Raw genomic sequence first — 16,471 nt, 5'->3', positions numbered from 1 at the left:
AATATGAATTGTAGTACATGTCCTGTTGTTTTTATGTCTCTAATTTTAGTTTTTAGTTTGTTAGTGCTTTATTTCTTTAATATTCTTATATATATTTGTATGTCGTTATTTTTATTATTAAGTTCTTTGGTTTATTTCTTTTAACTCATATGTATGTACCTACAAATTGTTGTAAAAATATTATACCCACCTAGTGTATAAAATCTTATAGTAAAGTCGCTAACATGATGGCATCAAATAATGAAATAAAAATTATCATTTTGAGTTTATTTTATTTATTAAAAAAGAAGCCTGTTAAATTATTTTCGTATCAACTAAAATTTAGTATTTTTCAAGTTGCAAGTAATAATATAGGTTATACATTACATAATATATGAGGACAAAGCAAGAGTTACCTTTTATGAAAGGAAAATCAAGAAATCAGTGCCTTAAAAATCAGAAAAAAAACCCAAGTGAAACTATTTACATAATGAATGAGCGTATTAATAGTTTTCAGATGAACTTCAAATGTTAATATTACAATTATGTGAGAATTAATATAATTATCAAGGGACATGAATTGTTTCAAACTGTCAGGGAGCTACACGGCTCCATCAAATTTGGAAAGAAAACAACATACATTTCCCGATACCGGACTATAGTTAACTTATTATAGACATAACAGAGACATCTACTCCGGGCAAGGATTGATGAATTCAGGTAAATATGTTATAAGCATAGAGGTATTAAATAAAAAGAGGGGCAAGGAATCAGCTTTCTCATACAACTGAATGAAGCAGGACAACAATATCCGACAACTTACGAGAAATAGCGACGCGATAAAAAAAATGCAGGGCATCACGGAGGATTTACTTTGGTTTTGGTTTGATTTACATTATAACGTACCCATATAATTAATAATGTTAACGTTAATTTTGCCGCAAATTGATTACCAGCCTGCCTCACCATACTTTTTTTATATAACATGCCTGCTTCACCATACTTTCATATAACCTGCCGCCCTAGGTTATAAGTCAAGAAAGAAGGGCGCTCAATGTCAGATATAAAATATTATTTTGTTCAAGAACATGGTACTTATAATAAAAATGTGTATTATTTATCACACACCCATCAAACTTAAAAGTTTATATGTATCGACATTATAAAATAAATTATGTTTAATAAACAATAAGTGCATTTGAATGATACATGCATAGTTATATAATGAGTGATGACTAATGACTAATGACTAATGACAAATCGATAAAAAGTTTTAAATAGAGTTACATAATAAATATTGCATGCTGTTAGATAATAACAATATCACTGGTCATATTCCTTTTGTGACCCTTTTCAGGATATTCTTATTTTTAAAACAATCAATAAATAATATTTTAATTAAAGTCTATTATATACTTGTATTATATTATTTTATGCATCATGTATATCATCATTACATGGATATAAATATACCTACCCATGCACTTTATACTATTTCTTTTCATACCGCTCTGATGAACTTACAACTGCTGTGTCATTTTACCAATTGTTATCATTTCCTGTAATATCTTGAAGCTGTGTCAATAACTCGTTTTTAATTCTGCCTGAAATTAAAAATTCTAGTAAAATAAAAAATGATCGATTAAGATTATTTGAATGCATTTTAAATTAGACAATTGTATTAAACATAACCTGTTTCAATAGCTTCTAAGGACTCAAATAACTCCATATGTCGACAATCAAAATCGGTTGCATACGACGGAGGTCCCTGAGGGTCCAGTAAATACTGCGGAGAGCTCAAATGAAGGCCCGTACCCACTAAAGCGCTGCCTTCTGTTAAGTCAACAAAACATAAATAATAATATAATAGGTGTTGTAAGAACTACTGAGAAAAGTACTTATAATGGGGTGGGGTGTTCCATTCAAAATAATGTCTCATACCATGTTAAAGGGATTTATTTTTCAATTTGCATTAAAAAGTATACATGTTCAACACTATAATATATTTTTTTTAGAATTATTAATAACCATGTCCTTGCTTTTTCGTACAAGGTGGTTGTTTTGAACAATCACAAAGGCTTTGAGAAAAACACATCAATATTGTGTCCTCACCGGGAATCGAACCCAGAACTCTCGGGTGGAAGACCAGCGCCTTACGCACTGCACCACGAAAGTACTATTATGTATATTGCTTATTTTGTTTAAAATGATATTTTCACCTGACTGTTGGGTGTTATTCAAAATAGGGTCTTTCACTGGCATTTGTGTCATAGGTTGCGGAAAGTAGTTTCTTGGATCGGCGGTTGCAGCGTTCTCAGGATCTATTATTTTAAAAAGACATTCGTCCTCGACGATTTTGCTCGTCGGCGCACAGTTAGATCCCAATGACATATTCGACAGGTAAATATCTACACCAAAAGAAAACATAAACGTCATTAAGTATGTGATACATGATACGACCATCACTGATAAAACAGCAGTTGTAGATGTAGTGGATGTAGGTACTGGGTGTAATAATAATAATAATGGAAATAATCACTTTTATCGGAAGGGCTCAGGTTGGAATATGTGGATGGTGAATGCACAGTGATTGAAAGTTCACCGTTGCTTTTTATAGTTGACTCAATAATAGCTGCTAAAGGAACATAGAGGTGCAGTATGCTGCTATCGCTTTCAGATGCATTCTGCAAAATTTAAAAAAATCCAATGTATAAGTCAGCAGTATTAAATTACAGGTACCTATTTAATAGAAATCTATAAACACCGCCTGTTGCATAGAATTATGACATTATGTAAAACTAACTGACTATGAATGCTACCGCTATACATAGATGACAGTGCAATGCCAGATAGCAAAACCATCACAAATGTGGCAATATTGGTTTTTGCGATCGAAATTATTATGCATATTTCAAATTACTGTTTTCCATGAACCTTTTCTCCAATATTTTTATACTAACATACAATAATAAAAGTATGAAAACTGCACAATATATTAAATTGAATAATTATAAATTAGTAACTTCTAATGTAAACTTTGAATAATTTGAAGGTTACTTTAAGTGTAAGCTAGTGGTTAATTGAATAAATACACGCACCACGAATACTAATGTCCGTAGTATTTGGGCAATATTGCAATACATCAGTCAGTCGACACATGCAGACAATAGATGTCAATGGAGTGTCAATCATTTGAATGATATTATAAGATATGTTCAATTAATTAATGTATGTTCTTTCAGTACTCATAACAATTTTGTAACTAGGTACGATACTTTATGAAAACTATATTTACTTGATTTCTATTTAGAATACGTAATAAATTTACGTAATAATACGAATAAATGTAAGATGACAGCTGTCATTTGCGTTAAAATTTTGCCATCAAAGGCGTCACCTGTTTATCATTATGCGTTATTTCTCATTTGTCTGATAATAATCTGACTAACACATGAACCCACATATTATTTAAATAAGTATTACTAAGCATTGCATTGGACCATTAACTTATTAACATATTATGTAATATGCCTATTTAGGATAAAAATAACATATTGCCTGATCATTCTTTTGAGTTTGCCCGAACACCAATTTTCCACCAGTTATTAAATCTTGTGTAGAAACTGGCACCAGCATCTGCAAATCGATTACAATTTATTTATCAAGATATTTGAATAGGTACAAGAGAGATAATAAAATTTTATTGTTTATTGTATAGTTACCTAATAGTAACTAGATGAGCATAAAATACAGTATACGATAGAAACAAAACAATCTACAACCCTTCAGCAATCAATATTTAGTAATATTTTGTGGGGGGTGTCAGTATTATATCTACTTCACCGGGCAATGGAGTCGTGGCGGACCACCCGTCTCTGAAGTCGCGGGTGCGGGTTTGACACCCGTATGTAGCAAAAATCAAACATTTATTTTTCAATTATAGTTCATCAAAAGCCAGGAATGGGCCAGGTGAGTGGCTAAAAATTATTCCTCGTAAAAAAAATTGTTAATCATAATATTGTATTAAAATCATATTATGGGGTATTTTTAGAAGTATGTACCCGCTCTGGTCACGCCGGATATTCCAGTTTTAAATACATTATTCTGATACTTATTTTAGATATAATTGGAGACATTAGAGCAACGTATTAGATACCTATATCAGCTCTCAGCAGCCCGACAGCAGCAAAAGTCTGGAGAGAGCTAATCATCGAGCAGCCGCTTGCAGCTACTAGTAACATATGGAGAAAAGCTACTTCAAAAAAATTCAACCGCGCACTACACTGCACTGCACACTTATGCGAGTGCATCGAAGTGATCGGATCTACCCACAGGCGTGTGATAGGAGTATTGAAGTTTATCAGAATAACTTTATACATGTTGTAATGTCAGTTAGAAGTGCAACAAACTTTTATCTTACGTGCTTTCCCTTTGGCATGTTGGCGGCATAAATTTTGACAAGCGCAGTCGGTTCACGATCAAATTTAAGTAGAGCAAAAAGAATTTTTTTGTTCGGTAATATTTCGTCCATCACTGGAGTCTTTGTCTGGTTCACGGTGACATCTTTACTGTAATATTTAGTTAGAACATGTTGGTAGTGACATAACAATATTTTTTGAATGTGTTTACACAAAACAGTAGTGCAGTATATAATATTATATCATGTAGGTACTAACTAGTAGTGACACTTTTGTGGCCTTTGGTCAATTTATAAGTGTAAAACTGATGATAATAGGGGATTCAGAAAATGGTTTAGAGGAGGCTCTTCAGTTGGAAAACATATTACACAAAAAACATAGGTAGGTACATAAAAATAGGAAAAAGAAGACGGTTTGTTCTAATCCAGAAACCTTCGCGGGTGTGTGTATAACAACTGACTAAAGTTTCATCGCAATTTGATGAATGGTATAGGAATGCATATGAATAGAAGAAGATAGAATAGAAGAAGATGGTTGTACTAATCCAGAAACCTTCGTGGGAGTGCGCATAACTGACCAAAGTTTCATCGCAATCGGATGAATGGTATAGGAACGCATACGAAGAGAAGAAGATGGTTGTACTAATTCAGAAACCTTCGCGGGTGTGCGCACAACAACTCACCAAAGTTTCATTGCAATCGGATGAATGGTATAGGAATGCATACTGGACAGACAGACAAACAACCAGACATTCATTTATATATATATATATAGATTAAAGAATCATATTTTGCCATTGATCGTCATCATCATCATCAGCCAGATAGGTGTCAGTCAGGAGTCGTCTACATCCTTTATCCCAGTTCATAATTTTTATTTCATTTATTCCTGCCGAACTTGATCAGCTCGATTATTATAGTATTTAGTATAGTATTTAGGGCAGCCTAGCCGTCGAGTGCCCCTTGAGTACCCACCGCTGTATGAGTGCATTATTTCTCCAGAAGTTATTCATTTGCAGAGCTCAATATGAGCGAGATTAGGAAATTAAGCATAACACAACGTGGCACGTAGGTACATACTGAGCAATACATGGAAAGACTACAATAGAAAACATCGGATACCAGACCAAATAAGAGAATGCCGTATGATAAATATCATCAGTCAGATACAGATACGAGTTAGGTATAGCATTTTCCACAGAGAAACCTGAGATTTACCATTTCAGATCAAAAAAAAATATTTCACAAACACAATGATTTTTGAACATAAATCATAATAATTATTGACTGAATTATCTACAACCAATAACCTGATAAAATAAATTTAATATTTACAGCTTTAGCACAAATTATTATCACACGTCAATAAAAAGTGAAGAAAATTTACAAAATTTATAGAGTAATATTTATATGGTAGTATTTTTTAATGGTTAGTTCCAATGACATTATTAATGGACGACGCACTCAATACAAGTAGCTAGCAAGTAAATTCGCATGTATAGGTGGACGTCACGCAATTTCCATTATGCGATATCACGCATCGGGAATTTATAGCAATATGACCTTTATTGTAATGATGTTAGAGTAGTGTTTCTAATGTCAATGTTCATTTGAGCGAACCCGTTCGAACCGAACCATTCGGCAGACCCAACAAAAAGCATCAGGAATTTATAGCAATATCACCTTTATTGTAATGGCGTTAGAACAGATTATGCCATTCGGCAGACCCGACAATAAAGTGAGTGTCATTTTCTTTTCCAGATGATTCGTCCATATTAATGTCATTGGTTAGTTCAATAAAATTCTCGGTTTATAGAGGAAAATAAAGGTTAGTACTGTCGTAATGGAAAATATCATTTTTGTACTCTTAACATAAAATAATATTGATCATAGACATCAGATATTGTATGGATCAAGATAATAAAGAGATGTGAGCACTCACCTACTAAAAGTGACGTTATTGTCACTAGTTTTTTTGATTTTCTTGCTCACGGCAGGTGTCCGATTTCTCGTTCCTGATACATCTGTGCCAGTATGAACCTGCGCAACACATAAAAAGGTTTGATAAAAAAAACCATATAGCAATAAAATAAAAAAAAATAATGTTGACTACTGTTTGGGGCTACTACTACCAGCCCATCTTCAGAAAGATTTATCAATATGTACCTGACTAAAGTTTACCATAAAAACAACAAAATGTTAATTTTATTATTTTATAAAACTGGTTCAATGTTCTACTGTAATAATTGATAGTTATTATAATAGCATAAAGACCTATTTTTGTAAAAGTGTATTTAACGACAATAAAATATGATTACAGAGGAATGTTATCTGTTGTCAATATTAATCTATCTATGTCTTCATTAGCCGGGGTTGATCCATTGCTGAATGAAGGCCACCTTTAGCTCCACCCACTCTTCTCGGTCTCCAGTTTTTCACTGCCACATACATCCGACGATCTTTATGAGTTTGTCAATCCAACGGGTTTTATGGTGACCTTGTGGACGTTTAGTGCCCCTTGGGTACGGCCGTATGACGGCATTTGTTCAGCAATTGTCCACTCGCCGAACGACATGTCCAGCACATTGCCATTTCATCTGCTTAGCGACCTCTATCACATCGCATACTTTTATCTGCTTCCATATCCATTGGTTTCTTCGTGATCTTTCCGTATTATACCCAACATGCACCGTTGCATGCTACAATGCGCTACTCGTAATTTTTGGATTTCTCTTACATTGAGAGTCCATGTTTCATATGCATATGTGAGCATTGGTAGCACATATTGGTTGAACACTTTACACGAGACATTGGGAGGACACTTTTGAAGATACCATTCAGGTGCCCAAATGCACTCTTTGACAGTTTAGTTCTGCGAGCAATCTCGTCATATATACCACCATCAATTCACATTTGTTGTCCGAGATAGACGTAGTTGCTGACCCGTTCGATTCGAGTGCCATTCTGCCCTGCTAAGTAAAAACACTGTCTTTGTACTCAGCAGGGCAGCATTGATGAGGATTGCTTTTGGTTCAACAAAGAAGTTTATCATTACTTTTGTCTTCGAGACATTTATCTTTAAACCTACTTTGCAGCATTCATTTTCAAACTCTTGCATTGTGCTCTGAAGGTCTTCTGGGTTGTTAGCAAAGACAACGATATCGTCTGCAAAGTGCAAGTGACGGAGGTATTCACTATTAATGGCGATTCCACTGTTCTACCAGTCGTTGCCTGAATCGATCTTCTGGACTAGCGGTGAATAATTTTGGTGAGATTGTGTCACTTCATCGGACACCCTTGCTAATAGGAAACCTACAAGATGACTTATGAAGCTTTTTGCTGGCTGTTGCATCACTGTATGTATATGTATGTTTATGTATTTCATCGATTTTAATATCTTCATTACAAACGACCATTTTTTTCTAAATTACACATATATAAGTATTGTATTATTTTTATTAATACAATAGACCAATGACAGTAGTGTAGTGAAACAAGTAGTATAGTAAAATAAGTGAAACAATCACCTAAAATCACATAAATATATTGTGACCTCAACGAGAATCAAACCCGGAGACCCCGGATGTTAGACCAGCGCCTTACACACTGGACTATGAGGTCTGCTATGTCAGAGGATACAAATCATTTAATTAAAGTATATATCTAGATACTTACCTCATACCATGTTCGATCCGAAGAGGATCATATGGGTCTCCAGAGTGGAAGTTGTATTAACAGATTTTGTTTTTATGAGAAATGGATGTTATCCACTTGCTTAACACACTCTGACTCCAAACACAAATTAAAAAACAAATGTGTATTCATCAGACCCAGGATTCGAATCTGGGACCCATGACATTACAAGCCGACGCTAAAGCCGCTCGGCCATCGTGGGCCCCAAATTTATTATATTAGCCAATTAGAGGTGGTTATTGTTTATCAATCTACATTTCGAACCTAATGTTACGGTCACTTGTTACTGACATTTTTCATTTATCTACATTTTTTATCATCATTTATTATTTATCTAGATAAGTCTAGATCATTTATTTAGATTTAGCCATATATATACCCACACCATATTAGGTAGGTAGGTAGGTAAGTACATTATTTCTCCACTAGACTGATAACACATATCTGCGACATTAAAGACAAATAATATGTATGTACCTTCTTCAGGTGGCATGTCAGATTGGATTGTTGATTGAACCCTTTATTACACTTGACACAGCGATAAGGTCTCTCATTCGTGTGGCTATACAGATGATTACGCAAATTTCCTGAAAATGGACATCAATTATTCAATTTCATCAACCTTAATATAAATCATCAATTTATCAGGATAATTTTCATTTCCAATCAGGTGGTACCTTTTTGATGAAATCCTTTATCACAAATGTGACATTTGAAGGGCTTTTCGTTGCGATGAGTTTTCCGATGGGAAATCAGTGTCGATACACGATTGAACCTCTTATTGCAAACCTATCAACATCATAGGATATGTTATCATTTAGTTGAAATAATATAATACTAACGAGGTTTTAGCATAAAGGATAGACTTTCATCAGAATGAATAAAACAGTTAATGTTTTAAATTTAAATAATACAATCCTTGATGTCAGCTTGCTTTCCAAGAGTATCTAGGACAGTGGTGCACAACCTGGTGCCTGTGAGTCACATGTGACCCTCTGTCATTTAATGCGGTTCACTGACAAAAAGATTACTTGCATATTATACTAACAACGACCTAGGTCAAGTTTTTAGTGACACATGGTAAAATGTTATCATCCGATTATTATAACTTTTGAGAGTATTCGTGCTGCAACGGATATCATAGCGATACGCTAGTAGCGTAGTTATTATGTTTATTTTATAGCACCTTCCCATCTATATGGTATTTTGCTTGGCGTGGAAAACAGTGACAAGTGAATTTCATGTGAAAACGACGGTTGAGAATCATGTAATTTTCCATGCACTACTTATGAACATTATCTAGATTCTAGGTCCTCCTGGAGGAGAGAATTTGGACTTGCTTTGCTATAGCTTGGTGCATAGCACACATAGCGATGAACGTGCATAAAATGCAGACGTTGTATATAGAAGTTGGAGTCTTCATTGCGGTTTCCTTATTAAAATCGCTGAAGCAAGATCCAGTTTGACATAAGTGCTATTTCTACCTTCCATCTCCTCAAATTCCTTACCTACTCAGTTTGTATGAAAATATGTAAACTGGGGGTAATTTTTTGTTTCTCTTTCGTATAAAAGAAAGTTTTCTTGAACATCTCTGGTCAAATGTGGTTTCAATAAATAAAAGGTTTATCGTTTCTTTTCCGCTTCAGTATCACTAACACTAACATTGAGCTCCATATTGTGAATATGTTGATAATAAGAGTGGCAGGAATAAAATTAAAATATCTGTAGACTTGGAAGAATATCCCTGACATTATACCTGTGATCTGGCCCGCAAAAATTTAGAAAATGGATAAATTGACTTAATTGCCAAAAAAAATGCCTACTAATAAAAAGGTTATGCATCATTGATCTAGATAGGATTGTGTGTACTATTATTTGCAGTCTATGAGTTGACAGTCATCAATTAACTGTTATTGCCCAAGGTATGTATTTTGATGTATTTATAAAGGAAAATAAATAACCAAGCAGGTGTGCGGTCGGGCGGGCGAGTGGATGGTGCGGTGTTGGCTGAGGGTGGACAGCTGGCGGAAGGACTTGCCGCAAACTTGGCAGTGGTAATTGCGTTCGTCCGTATGCCCGGGCAGGTGTCTCCTAAGCATATACTTGTGCTGAAACTCACGGCCACCTTTACAATTTCAACAAACATTATAGTGAAAGAGTTACTACAGTTGTCATCAATCAAATACTTTTGTATACGACTCATGTTGTCTGTTTATTTACTATAAAAGAAAGAATGAAAATAGAAGATGTAATTGTGTTCTTAATTCTATATATGCATATGTCAAGTATAATATAGTATCATTTTAATTGTATGTTAAAAGTAGGTAGCTTAAATGTGAGCAACACCTGTCTAAATTAGTAAGATTTAAGACAGACTTAATATACAACATAGATTACAGAATTACGAAAACATAAGATAATTTTGTTAGCAAACGCTCGTTAAATGTAAATAATTGCAATTGTAGATATAGAAAACTCAACACTATGTTTCAAAATATGTCTATAAGATTTAGTAAAGTGACGATTTAAAAACAATATGTTTGTTCTCTTCATTTTCTTGTCTTTATCAGAATAATATAATGAATATGTATATGTACATGGATTAAGAAAAACAATAAAAATGATAAAAGTCTTATCAGATTAGTTATGAGCAAATTTATGATTGACTCAAAAGGCTATTCAAATGTCAAATGATAAAAAGCAATTATTTATGCATAGTAACTGACTGCTATAAATTTAATGAATAGAGCAAAACACAATATGGCCAAATCTACAAGAAAACAATCTATGAAAGTATTTACATATGCTACATTCCCACACTTTGACTGCCGAGCCACTTTTATAAACCACTTTCACATAATGATGCATAGAGCGAGGGTCCGATAGATCGACTTTTACATTCTGGCCCGACGGGACGGTAGGGGTCGATTGCTGAAATTGAAATCACCGGTTGCTTGTCAAAAGTAAGTATTTTATTGTCAAAGAAAAAGCAATTTCAGAATTGTGTCTATGAAAAACAAAATATAGGCGCATTCATTTATTTTCAGTACATCATAATTATGAAAAATAAATCTGACTTCATAAAAGAATAATGTTAAAATTGGAAGACAAAAGTGCTTCAGGTAGGACTCTTGTTTTTATTTATTTACCTTTTGTACATAGCATGCTGAATCATTCGGTGGATCAATATTGGCATATTGAAGATTAGGATCCATTAATAATTATTTTTATAATATGAATACAATTGACATTAATACCTAATGAAAAATAATAGGCTCAATCTGATAATATTTTTTCACTAATGAAAACAAAAGAATGTCAGATGGATGGCAATGGCATAGACACAATTATTAAATTTAGAACATTACCTATTAACATCTTATTCCATTTTTGAATTAATCAATAAAGTAATGCATAGATATTGTACCTATTATAATTGTACACAATGTGTCTAGGCTGTCAAATTCATAGGTGTATATTATATTTTATGGTTGTAGAATATTTCTACTTTTAAGAGTTGAGTATGACAAAAACAGTAAAATTAAAAATAGATCCATAAATCAATTTAGATTATATAAGCTTGGATAAATCATGTAAATTTTGAATAAAATAAGAAGATGATAATAAAAATAACTCACTAACAATGGTATAAATAAAGTTTAATGAATAATGCATATTTTTAGTTACTTGAAACCAAAGATATTGAAAAAAACCTTTTATAGAGACGGATTCTAAACATAATATAAAATTTATGCAAAAAACCTTCTAGTCTGTCGGTTTTAGTTAGCTATAAGTTAATCTTGCAATTTACCTAATGGGACTGCATTCAGACATAAAACACCCATGGCCTGTCAAGCCCGAATGAAAAAAAAATAATATTCTTTTACTCATGAACAAGTTTGATTTTTTTTTCTCAATAATTCTGTGTATTAATAACAAAATTATTCATTACGGGAAAACTAAGGTTAAAAACAATAACTCCATTTCTATTAGAATGAGAAGTTATTACTAGAGCAAAGATGCCGTTTATTTAATAATTTGACTATTTTTTTATAATAGAATTATTAATAATCATGTTCTTGCTTTTTCATACAAGGTGGTTGTTAGTAATTTTGAACAATCACAAACACCCAGGCCTTAAGAAAAACACATAAATATTGTGCCCTCATCGGGAATCGAACCCAGAACTCTCGGGTGGAAGAATAGCGCCTTACACACTGCTCCGCGAGAGCCGCCTGAGAATTTGACTAAGATTTAGAGTGAAACCAAATAAAGTACTTATATACATATACTTACACATTTTATATCTAATAAAAAGTAGTTTAGTAGATATAACATATATATTCAAAAAACAAGGTAAGTACCTATATTATGTATATAACCATACTATTTTTTTTCACCTTTTATTTTATATCCGCTAAATATATTTTCTTAACCGGATTTATGCCAAATCCACGCATGAAAAGCCGGTCATAGAAAATGAGCGTGTATACACGCTGTACTTTACATTCACTACACTAGCCTACGCAGTTGTTTTCAATAAATTAATATATTATACACAGTATATTCTCATTTCTGGTAATCATGGTGACATTCTAAACCGTTATACAAGTATTTATGATATACTTTTGATATATCTCTAAATAGTGTTGTTTCGAAGGTTTCATTTTTTCATAGAAATTTGTGGCCCGCCGGGTACCACCATTCTAATACTCCCGGCATATAAAAGGAACAAAATAAATTGTAAATTATATTTCACATATAACAATAATTACAATGTGCACATATTGGGTATAAAATAGAAACTAAAGAAATAAATATTTATACTGTCGACTAAGAGCCGTTTCACACGAGACACCTGTGTCCAGTCACCAGTGTGTCGAGATGCCGCATTTATAATAAGCTGAATGGGCGCATTCAGACGGAGACACGCGAGTGTTGCGTTCATTTATATGTAAATACGGCATCTCGATACACCGGTGGCTGGACACAGGTGTCCCGTGTGAAACGGCTCTAAAGGTACAGATTACACTTACTTACTTACATGTACTTGATTAAATGTACAAAGAAATGTTTTGTTTTTATAAATATTGGTTTTATTCAACTGGGTTTCGCCTTTCGACATCTTTGCAATCTGAAGATGCCAAAAGACAAAAACATAATTATCTTACACTTATACCTCTTTATTTTCAATAAGTGTTGATAATTTTGCCAAAGAAAATATGAGTTCGGCCCTGTTCCTAATTTTCAGAGAATATTTGAAATGTCAAAATCACACAAGTTGTTGTTGCCTAGCAATTGGAAATTATGATTAGCCGGAATTCATTTCAGTGATTTGCTTGGAACGTTCATATTGCATCACTCAATTGCAAGTAAGTATTTGTTGCAAACAAAGTTCTAAGATGGCGTCCAAGCCCTTAGCGATCTGGTCAACGGTGAATGTGTGAATTATGTCAGGCACATGTATGAAAAGTGACTTCGAAGGGTCAATACTCAACGAGGTGTAGTAGGTGTATTCACACAAGTACCTGAAAAAAAAACATTTAGGTATAGTAAAAACTGATAACACAAATGACGCAATGGTTTCGAAAGGTAATTCGCAATCGTAAAAGTTTCATTTAGATACGTACACAAATCGTACAAAATAATAGTGGTCTGTTTTGATATTTTACTTTGGTTACTTACTTACATAGGTACTATTAATTGTGATTTTATTTGATTATTCATCTAAATAATGATAAAATTTTGACTGAGTTACGTTTTTATCTCAGTGAGGTCATGAAAAATAAATCTCAGAGCATACAAATGTGAAGCTTAGTACAAATGAATCTGTATTGCAGCATGACTTTCAGCTAATCATTAGCCTTAGTAACCTTTTTTCAGCATTAATTTTCATAGTTTTGGTAAAGGTTTTCATGAAGATTCTATTTCTATTTTTTATTTTTCTTTATTTAATTAATTTAATTTATTATTCTATTTCGAGCGCAGATACTATTGTTCTGAAATTCATCTTAATATATTGCAATAGTTCTATTTACATTATTATTAATTTTTTCATAACAAATGGGGTAGTGTGTAATCGGTTACGAATAAATTAGGTATGTACAGTACTCTCTCAGTAATCCGCCACCCCAAAAACCAGACAAGTGTCCGATTAGTGAAAGCGGGGGATTATAGTGCATACATACAAAATATGGTAAAAATTAAAACAGGTATTTCGTAAAAATAGTTTTTTTGAGAAATTTGTACTAGCAAATTACGGTTTTATTTATAATCAAAATCAAGTATTTACTAAATTGTACATATTTATAAACTAAGTTTATTAACTAAATAGTGAGGCAGATATTCTTGAATGGCTTATGATCCCCGGTTTTCTCTATGACCAAAAGCTTAATTTTGTGTATCCCGATTGCATTGGAGCATGGCATAATTGTGATGCGGTCTCATGGGCTCTTTCCTCCCTGGTACATTACTTTCTTTGTGACGAACGTACGTTTTACGAAGGAGAAGTTTCCAAAATAAACCCGTCTCATCTGCATTGTATACTTGTACGCGGCGGACTACTGAATTTGACAATCGAATACCAGCGAATTATAGAGCTTGATGTTGTGCTTTCAACTAGTAAAAATAACGGCGGTTTATGGTAGTTGTCGGATTAAGTACTGAGAGTGTACTGTACTTAAAACAAATGAAAATACTATATTAAGTACATACCTTCCTGCGTTAGTTGATGTGCATGCCAAGGGTATTATATTTTTCTTATTATATGCACTACATATTGCTTCAACATTTAATTTACAATTAATCTTTACTTTCGCCTCTTTTGAACATTGATTTTCACCATTGTTTGGAGTATTTCCTTCACAATCACGTTTAACGTAACTACATTTTTTTGCAGTAGTTTCCAATGTAATTTTATTTGCAAGTCCAGACACACCAACGTGTATGACCAACTAAAAAATACAATATAATTCATTTATATACCGCAATTCAAACTATAATCTAAGCATTGTGCCAGATGAATGAATTATTGGGAGTACAACTGCTGAAAACACTACGAGCAAGAAATAAAAGAAATATTTTCAGATACCTGTATTATAAGCAATTAATTTTGCTATTATTGTGCATTATAGTTGATGACGAGTTAGTTGTTAGAATTACAGACAGGTACTGTGGACAATTGGTGTAAAGCCTAGTCAGATAAATGAGAAAGAACAGAAAATGTTTAACATAAGGGAATGGAAGGTAAGATAAAATATTATCACATAAACACTGATAACAAACCTTAGGGGTATATTTCTTCCATAAGTGAGGAATCAGTTCGTCGACTTGCTTATAAACGACGGGGATTTCAACACACACAATCTGAATGCCGTACTTTTCTTCTATCTTATGTTTAGAAATTTTCTTGACGCTTTCCCAGCTGGCATTTATAGAATGCACACCGAATGGGCCGAATCCTGTTACTAAAATCATAGGTTTGGATTCCATAATTTTAGATCTCTCAAATGTTTAAAATACTATTTAAATTTGCCAGACACAGAGTTAATGACACTGACAGACGCCAAAACAAAATAGTAATTTTCCACAGCTGATTTGTGTGATTTGCGGTGTTGCCCAGTGTTGCCATATTTTGAAAGTGGAATTATAGTACAGTGCCTTCAAAATTATAGTATTTCGGCAAAAAATATAGTACGCGTTGAGTGACCAATAATTTTCTGCATTTTCAAAAAATTAAACGTGGTGTAATTAACGTCTTGTTTTTATCCATGAAGGCTAATTATTAACATCTCGTTTTTTTAGACAAAATTCAAATGTCAGTGGTTTCCAAACTTTATGTTACTACGTCTCCCTTTTAAAAAATCTAATCTAGGCGCCCCCCCCCCTTATTTCATTAAATAATACAGACACCTTTTAAATAGTCAACAATGTACCTACTTACGAATACAAAAATTAAAAGAAAATAAACAAGGTTTTACTACTTATATTACATTAATTTTTGACGAATGTGCTTGTTTATTAGCACAATCATGATGACATGATTATTTTTTTTTGCTTCTCACGGATTATTTTGGCGTTGTTTTTCTTATATTGGCAACTTTTTTTCCGATTTCTCAAAATTATAGTATTTTGGGCGTACTATACCTGTTTTATATCGTACATAGTACGCGGACGAAAATTATAGTACAAATACTATAATTATAGTACGGTTGGCAACACTGGTGTTGCCGTAATTTATTAATACTAGCTGAGCCAGCTGGCTCTCGCCAGTCTGTCTCGCTAGATCTTACAGACGGCTTGGCGGTGTTGGATTTTAATATAATTGATTAGTATGCATAGATGGCGCCATAGTTTTCTCTTCGGGATGGGTTTTTTATTCAC

General features: G+C 33.2%; 3 protein-coding genes across 4 annotated transcripts; all 3 read right to left on the bottom strand.

Annotated features, from left to right (window-relative positions):
* Positions 1-286: 286 nt before the first annotated feature.
* LOC147066287 (uncharacterized) lies at positions 287-2,707 on the bottom strand. 2 transcript variants are annotated; one of them, XM_085955612.1, is made up of 4 exons: positions 2,519-2,707; positions 2,199-2,387; positions 1,672-1,812; positions 287-1,583 (listed from the first exon to the last, which is right to left on the bottom strand). In XM_085955612.1, exons 2-4 carry the CDS (start codon positions 2,368-2,370, stop codon positions 1,519-1,521), a joined length of 378 nt encoding a protein of 125 aa, XP_085811738.1. In that variant the 5' UTR covers positions 2,371-2,387; positions 2,519-2,707; the 3' UTR covers positions 287-1,518. The 2 variants fall into 2 exon arrangements, with proteins under 2 accessions (XP_085811738.1, XP_085811737.1); XM_085955611.1 differs by having other exon boundaries at positions 2,199-2,707.
* Positions 2,708-2,726: 19 nt separating this feature from the next.
* LOC147066286 (uncharacterized) lies at positions 2,727-10,969 on the bottom strand. The gene is made up of 7 exons (XM_085955609.1): positions 10,891-10,969; positions 10,051-10,214; positions 8,767-8,878; positions 8,567-8,676; positions 6,339-6,436; positions 4,400-4,547; positions 2,727-3,615 (listed from the first exon to the last, which is right to left on the bottom strand). Exons 1-7 carry the CDS (start codon positions 10,955-10,957, stop codon positions 3,511-3,513), a joined length of 804 nt encoding a protein of 267 aa, XP_085811735.1. The 5' UTR covers positions 10,958-10,969; the 3' UTR covers positions 2,727-3,510.
* On the bottom strand, positions 10,191-15,693 carry LOC147066285 (pyroglutamyl-peptidase 1). Its single transcript, XM_085955610.1, has 3 exons — positions 15,374-15,693; positions 14,804-15,042; positions 10,191-13,617 (listed from the first exon to the last, which is right to left on the bottom strand). The coding sequence occupies exons 1-3, from the start codon at positions 15,578-15,580 to the stop codon at positions 13,452-13,454; spliced, it is 612 nt and encodes a 203-aa protein (XP_085811736.1). The 5' UTR covers positions 15,581-15,693; the 3' UTR covers positions 10,191-13,451.
* Positions 15,694-16,471: the final 778 nt, after the last annotated feature.

Source organism: Rhyacophila brunnea, unplaced genomic scaffold (genome assembly GCF_057557595.1).
Source record: "Rhyacophila brunnea isolate RB1 unplaced genomic scaffold, BYU_Rbru_1.0 scaffold_5, whole genome shotgun sequence".
Lineage (NCBI taxonomy): Eukaryota > Metazoa > Arthropoda > Insecta > Trichoptera > Rhyacophilidae > Rhyacophila > Rhyacophila brunnea.
The sequence above is the reverse complement of the archived record's forward strand: the minus strand, read 5'-3'. Positions and strand labels throughout refer to the sequence as shown.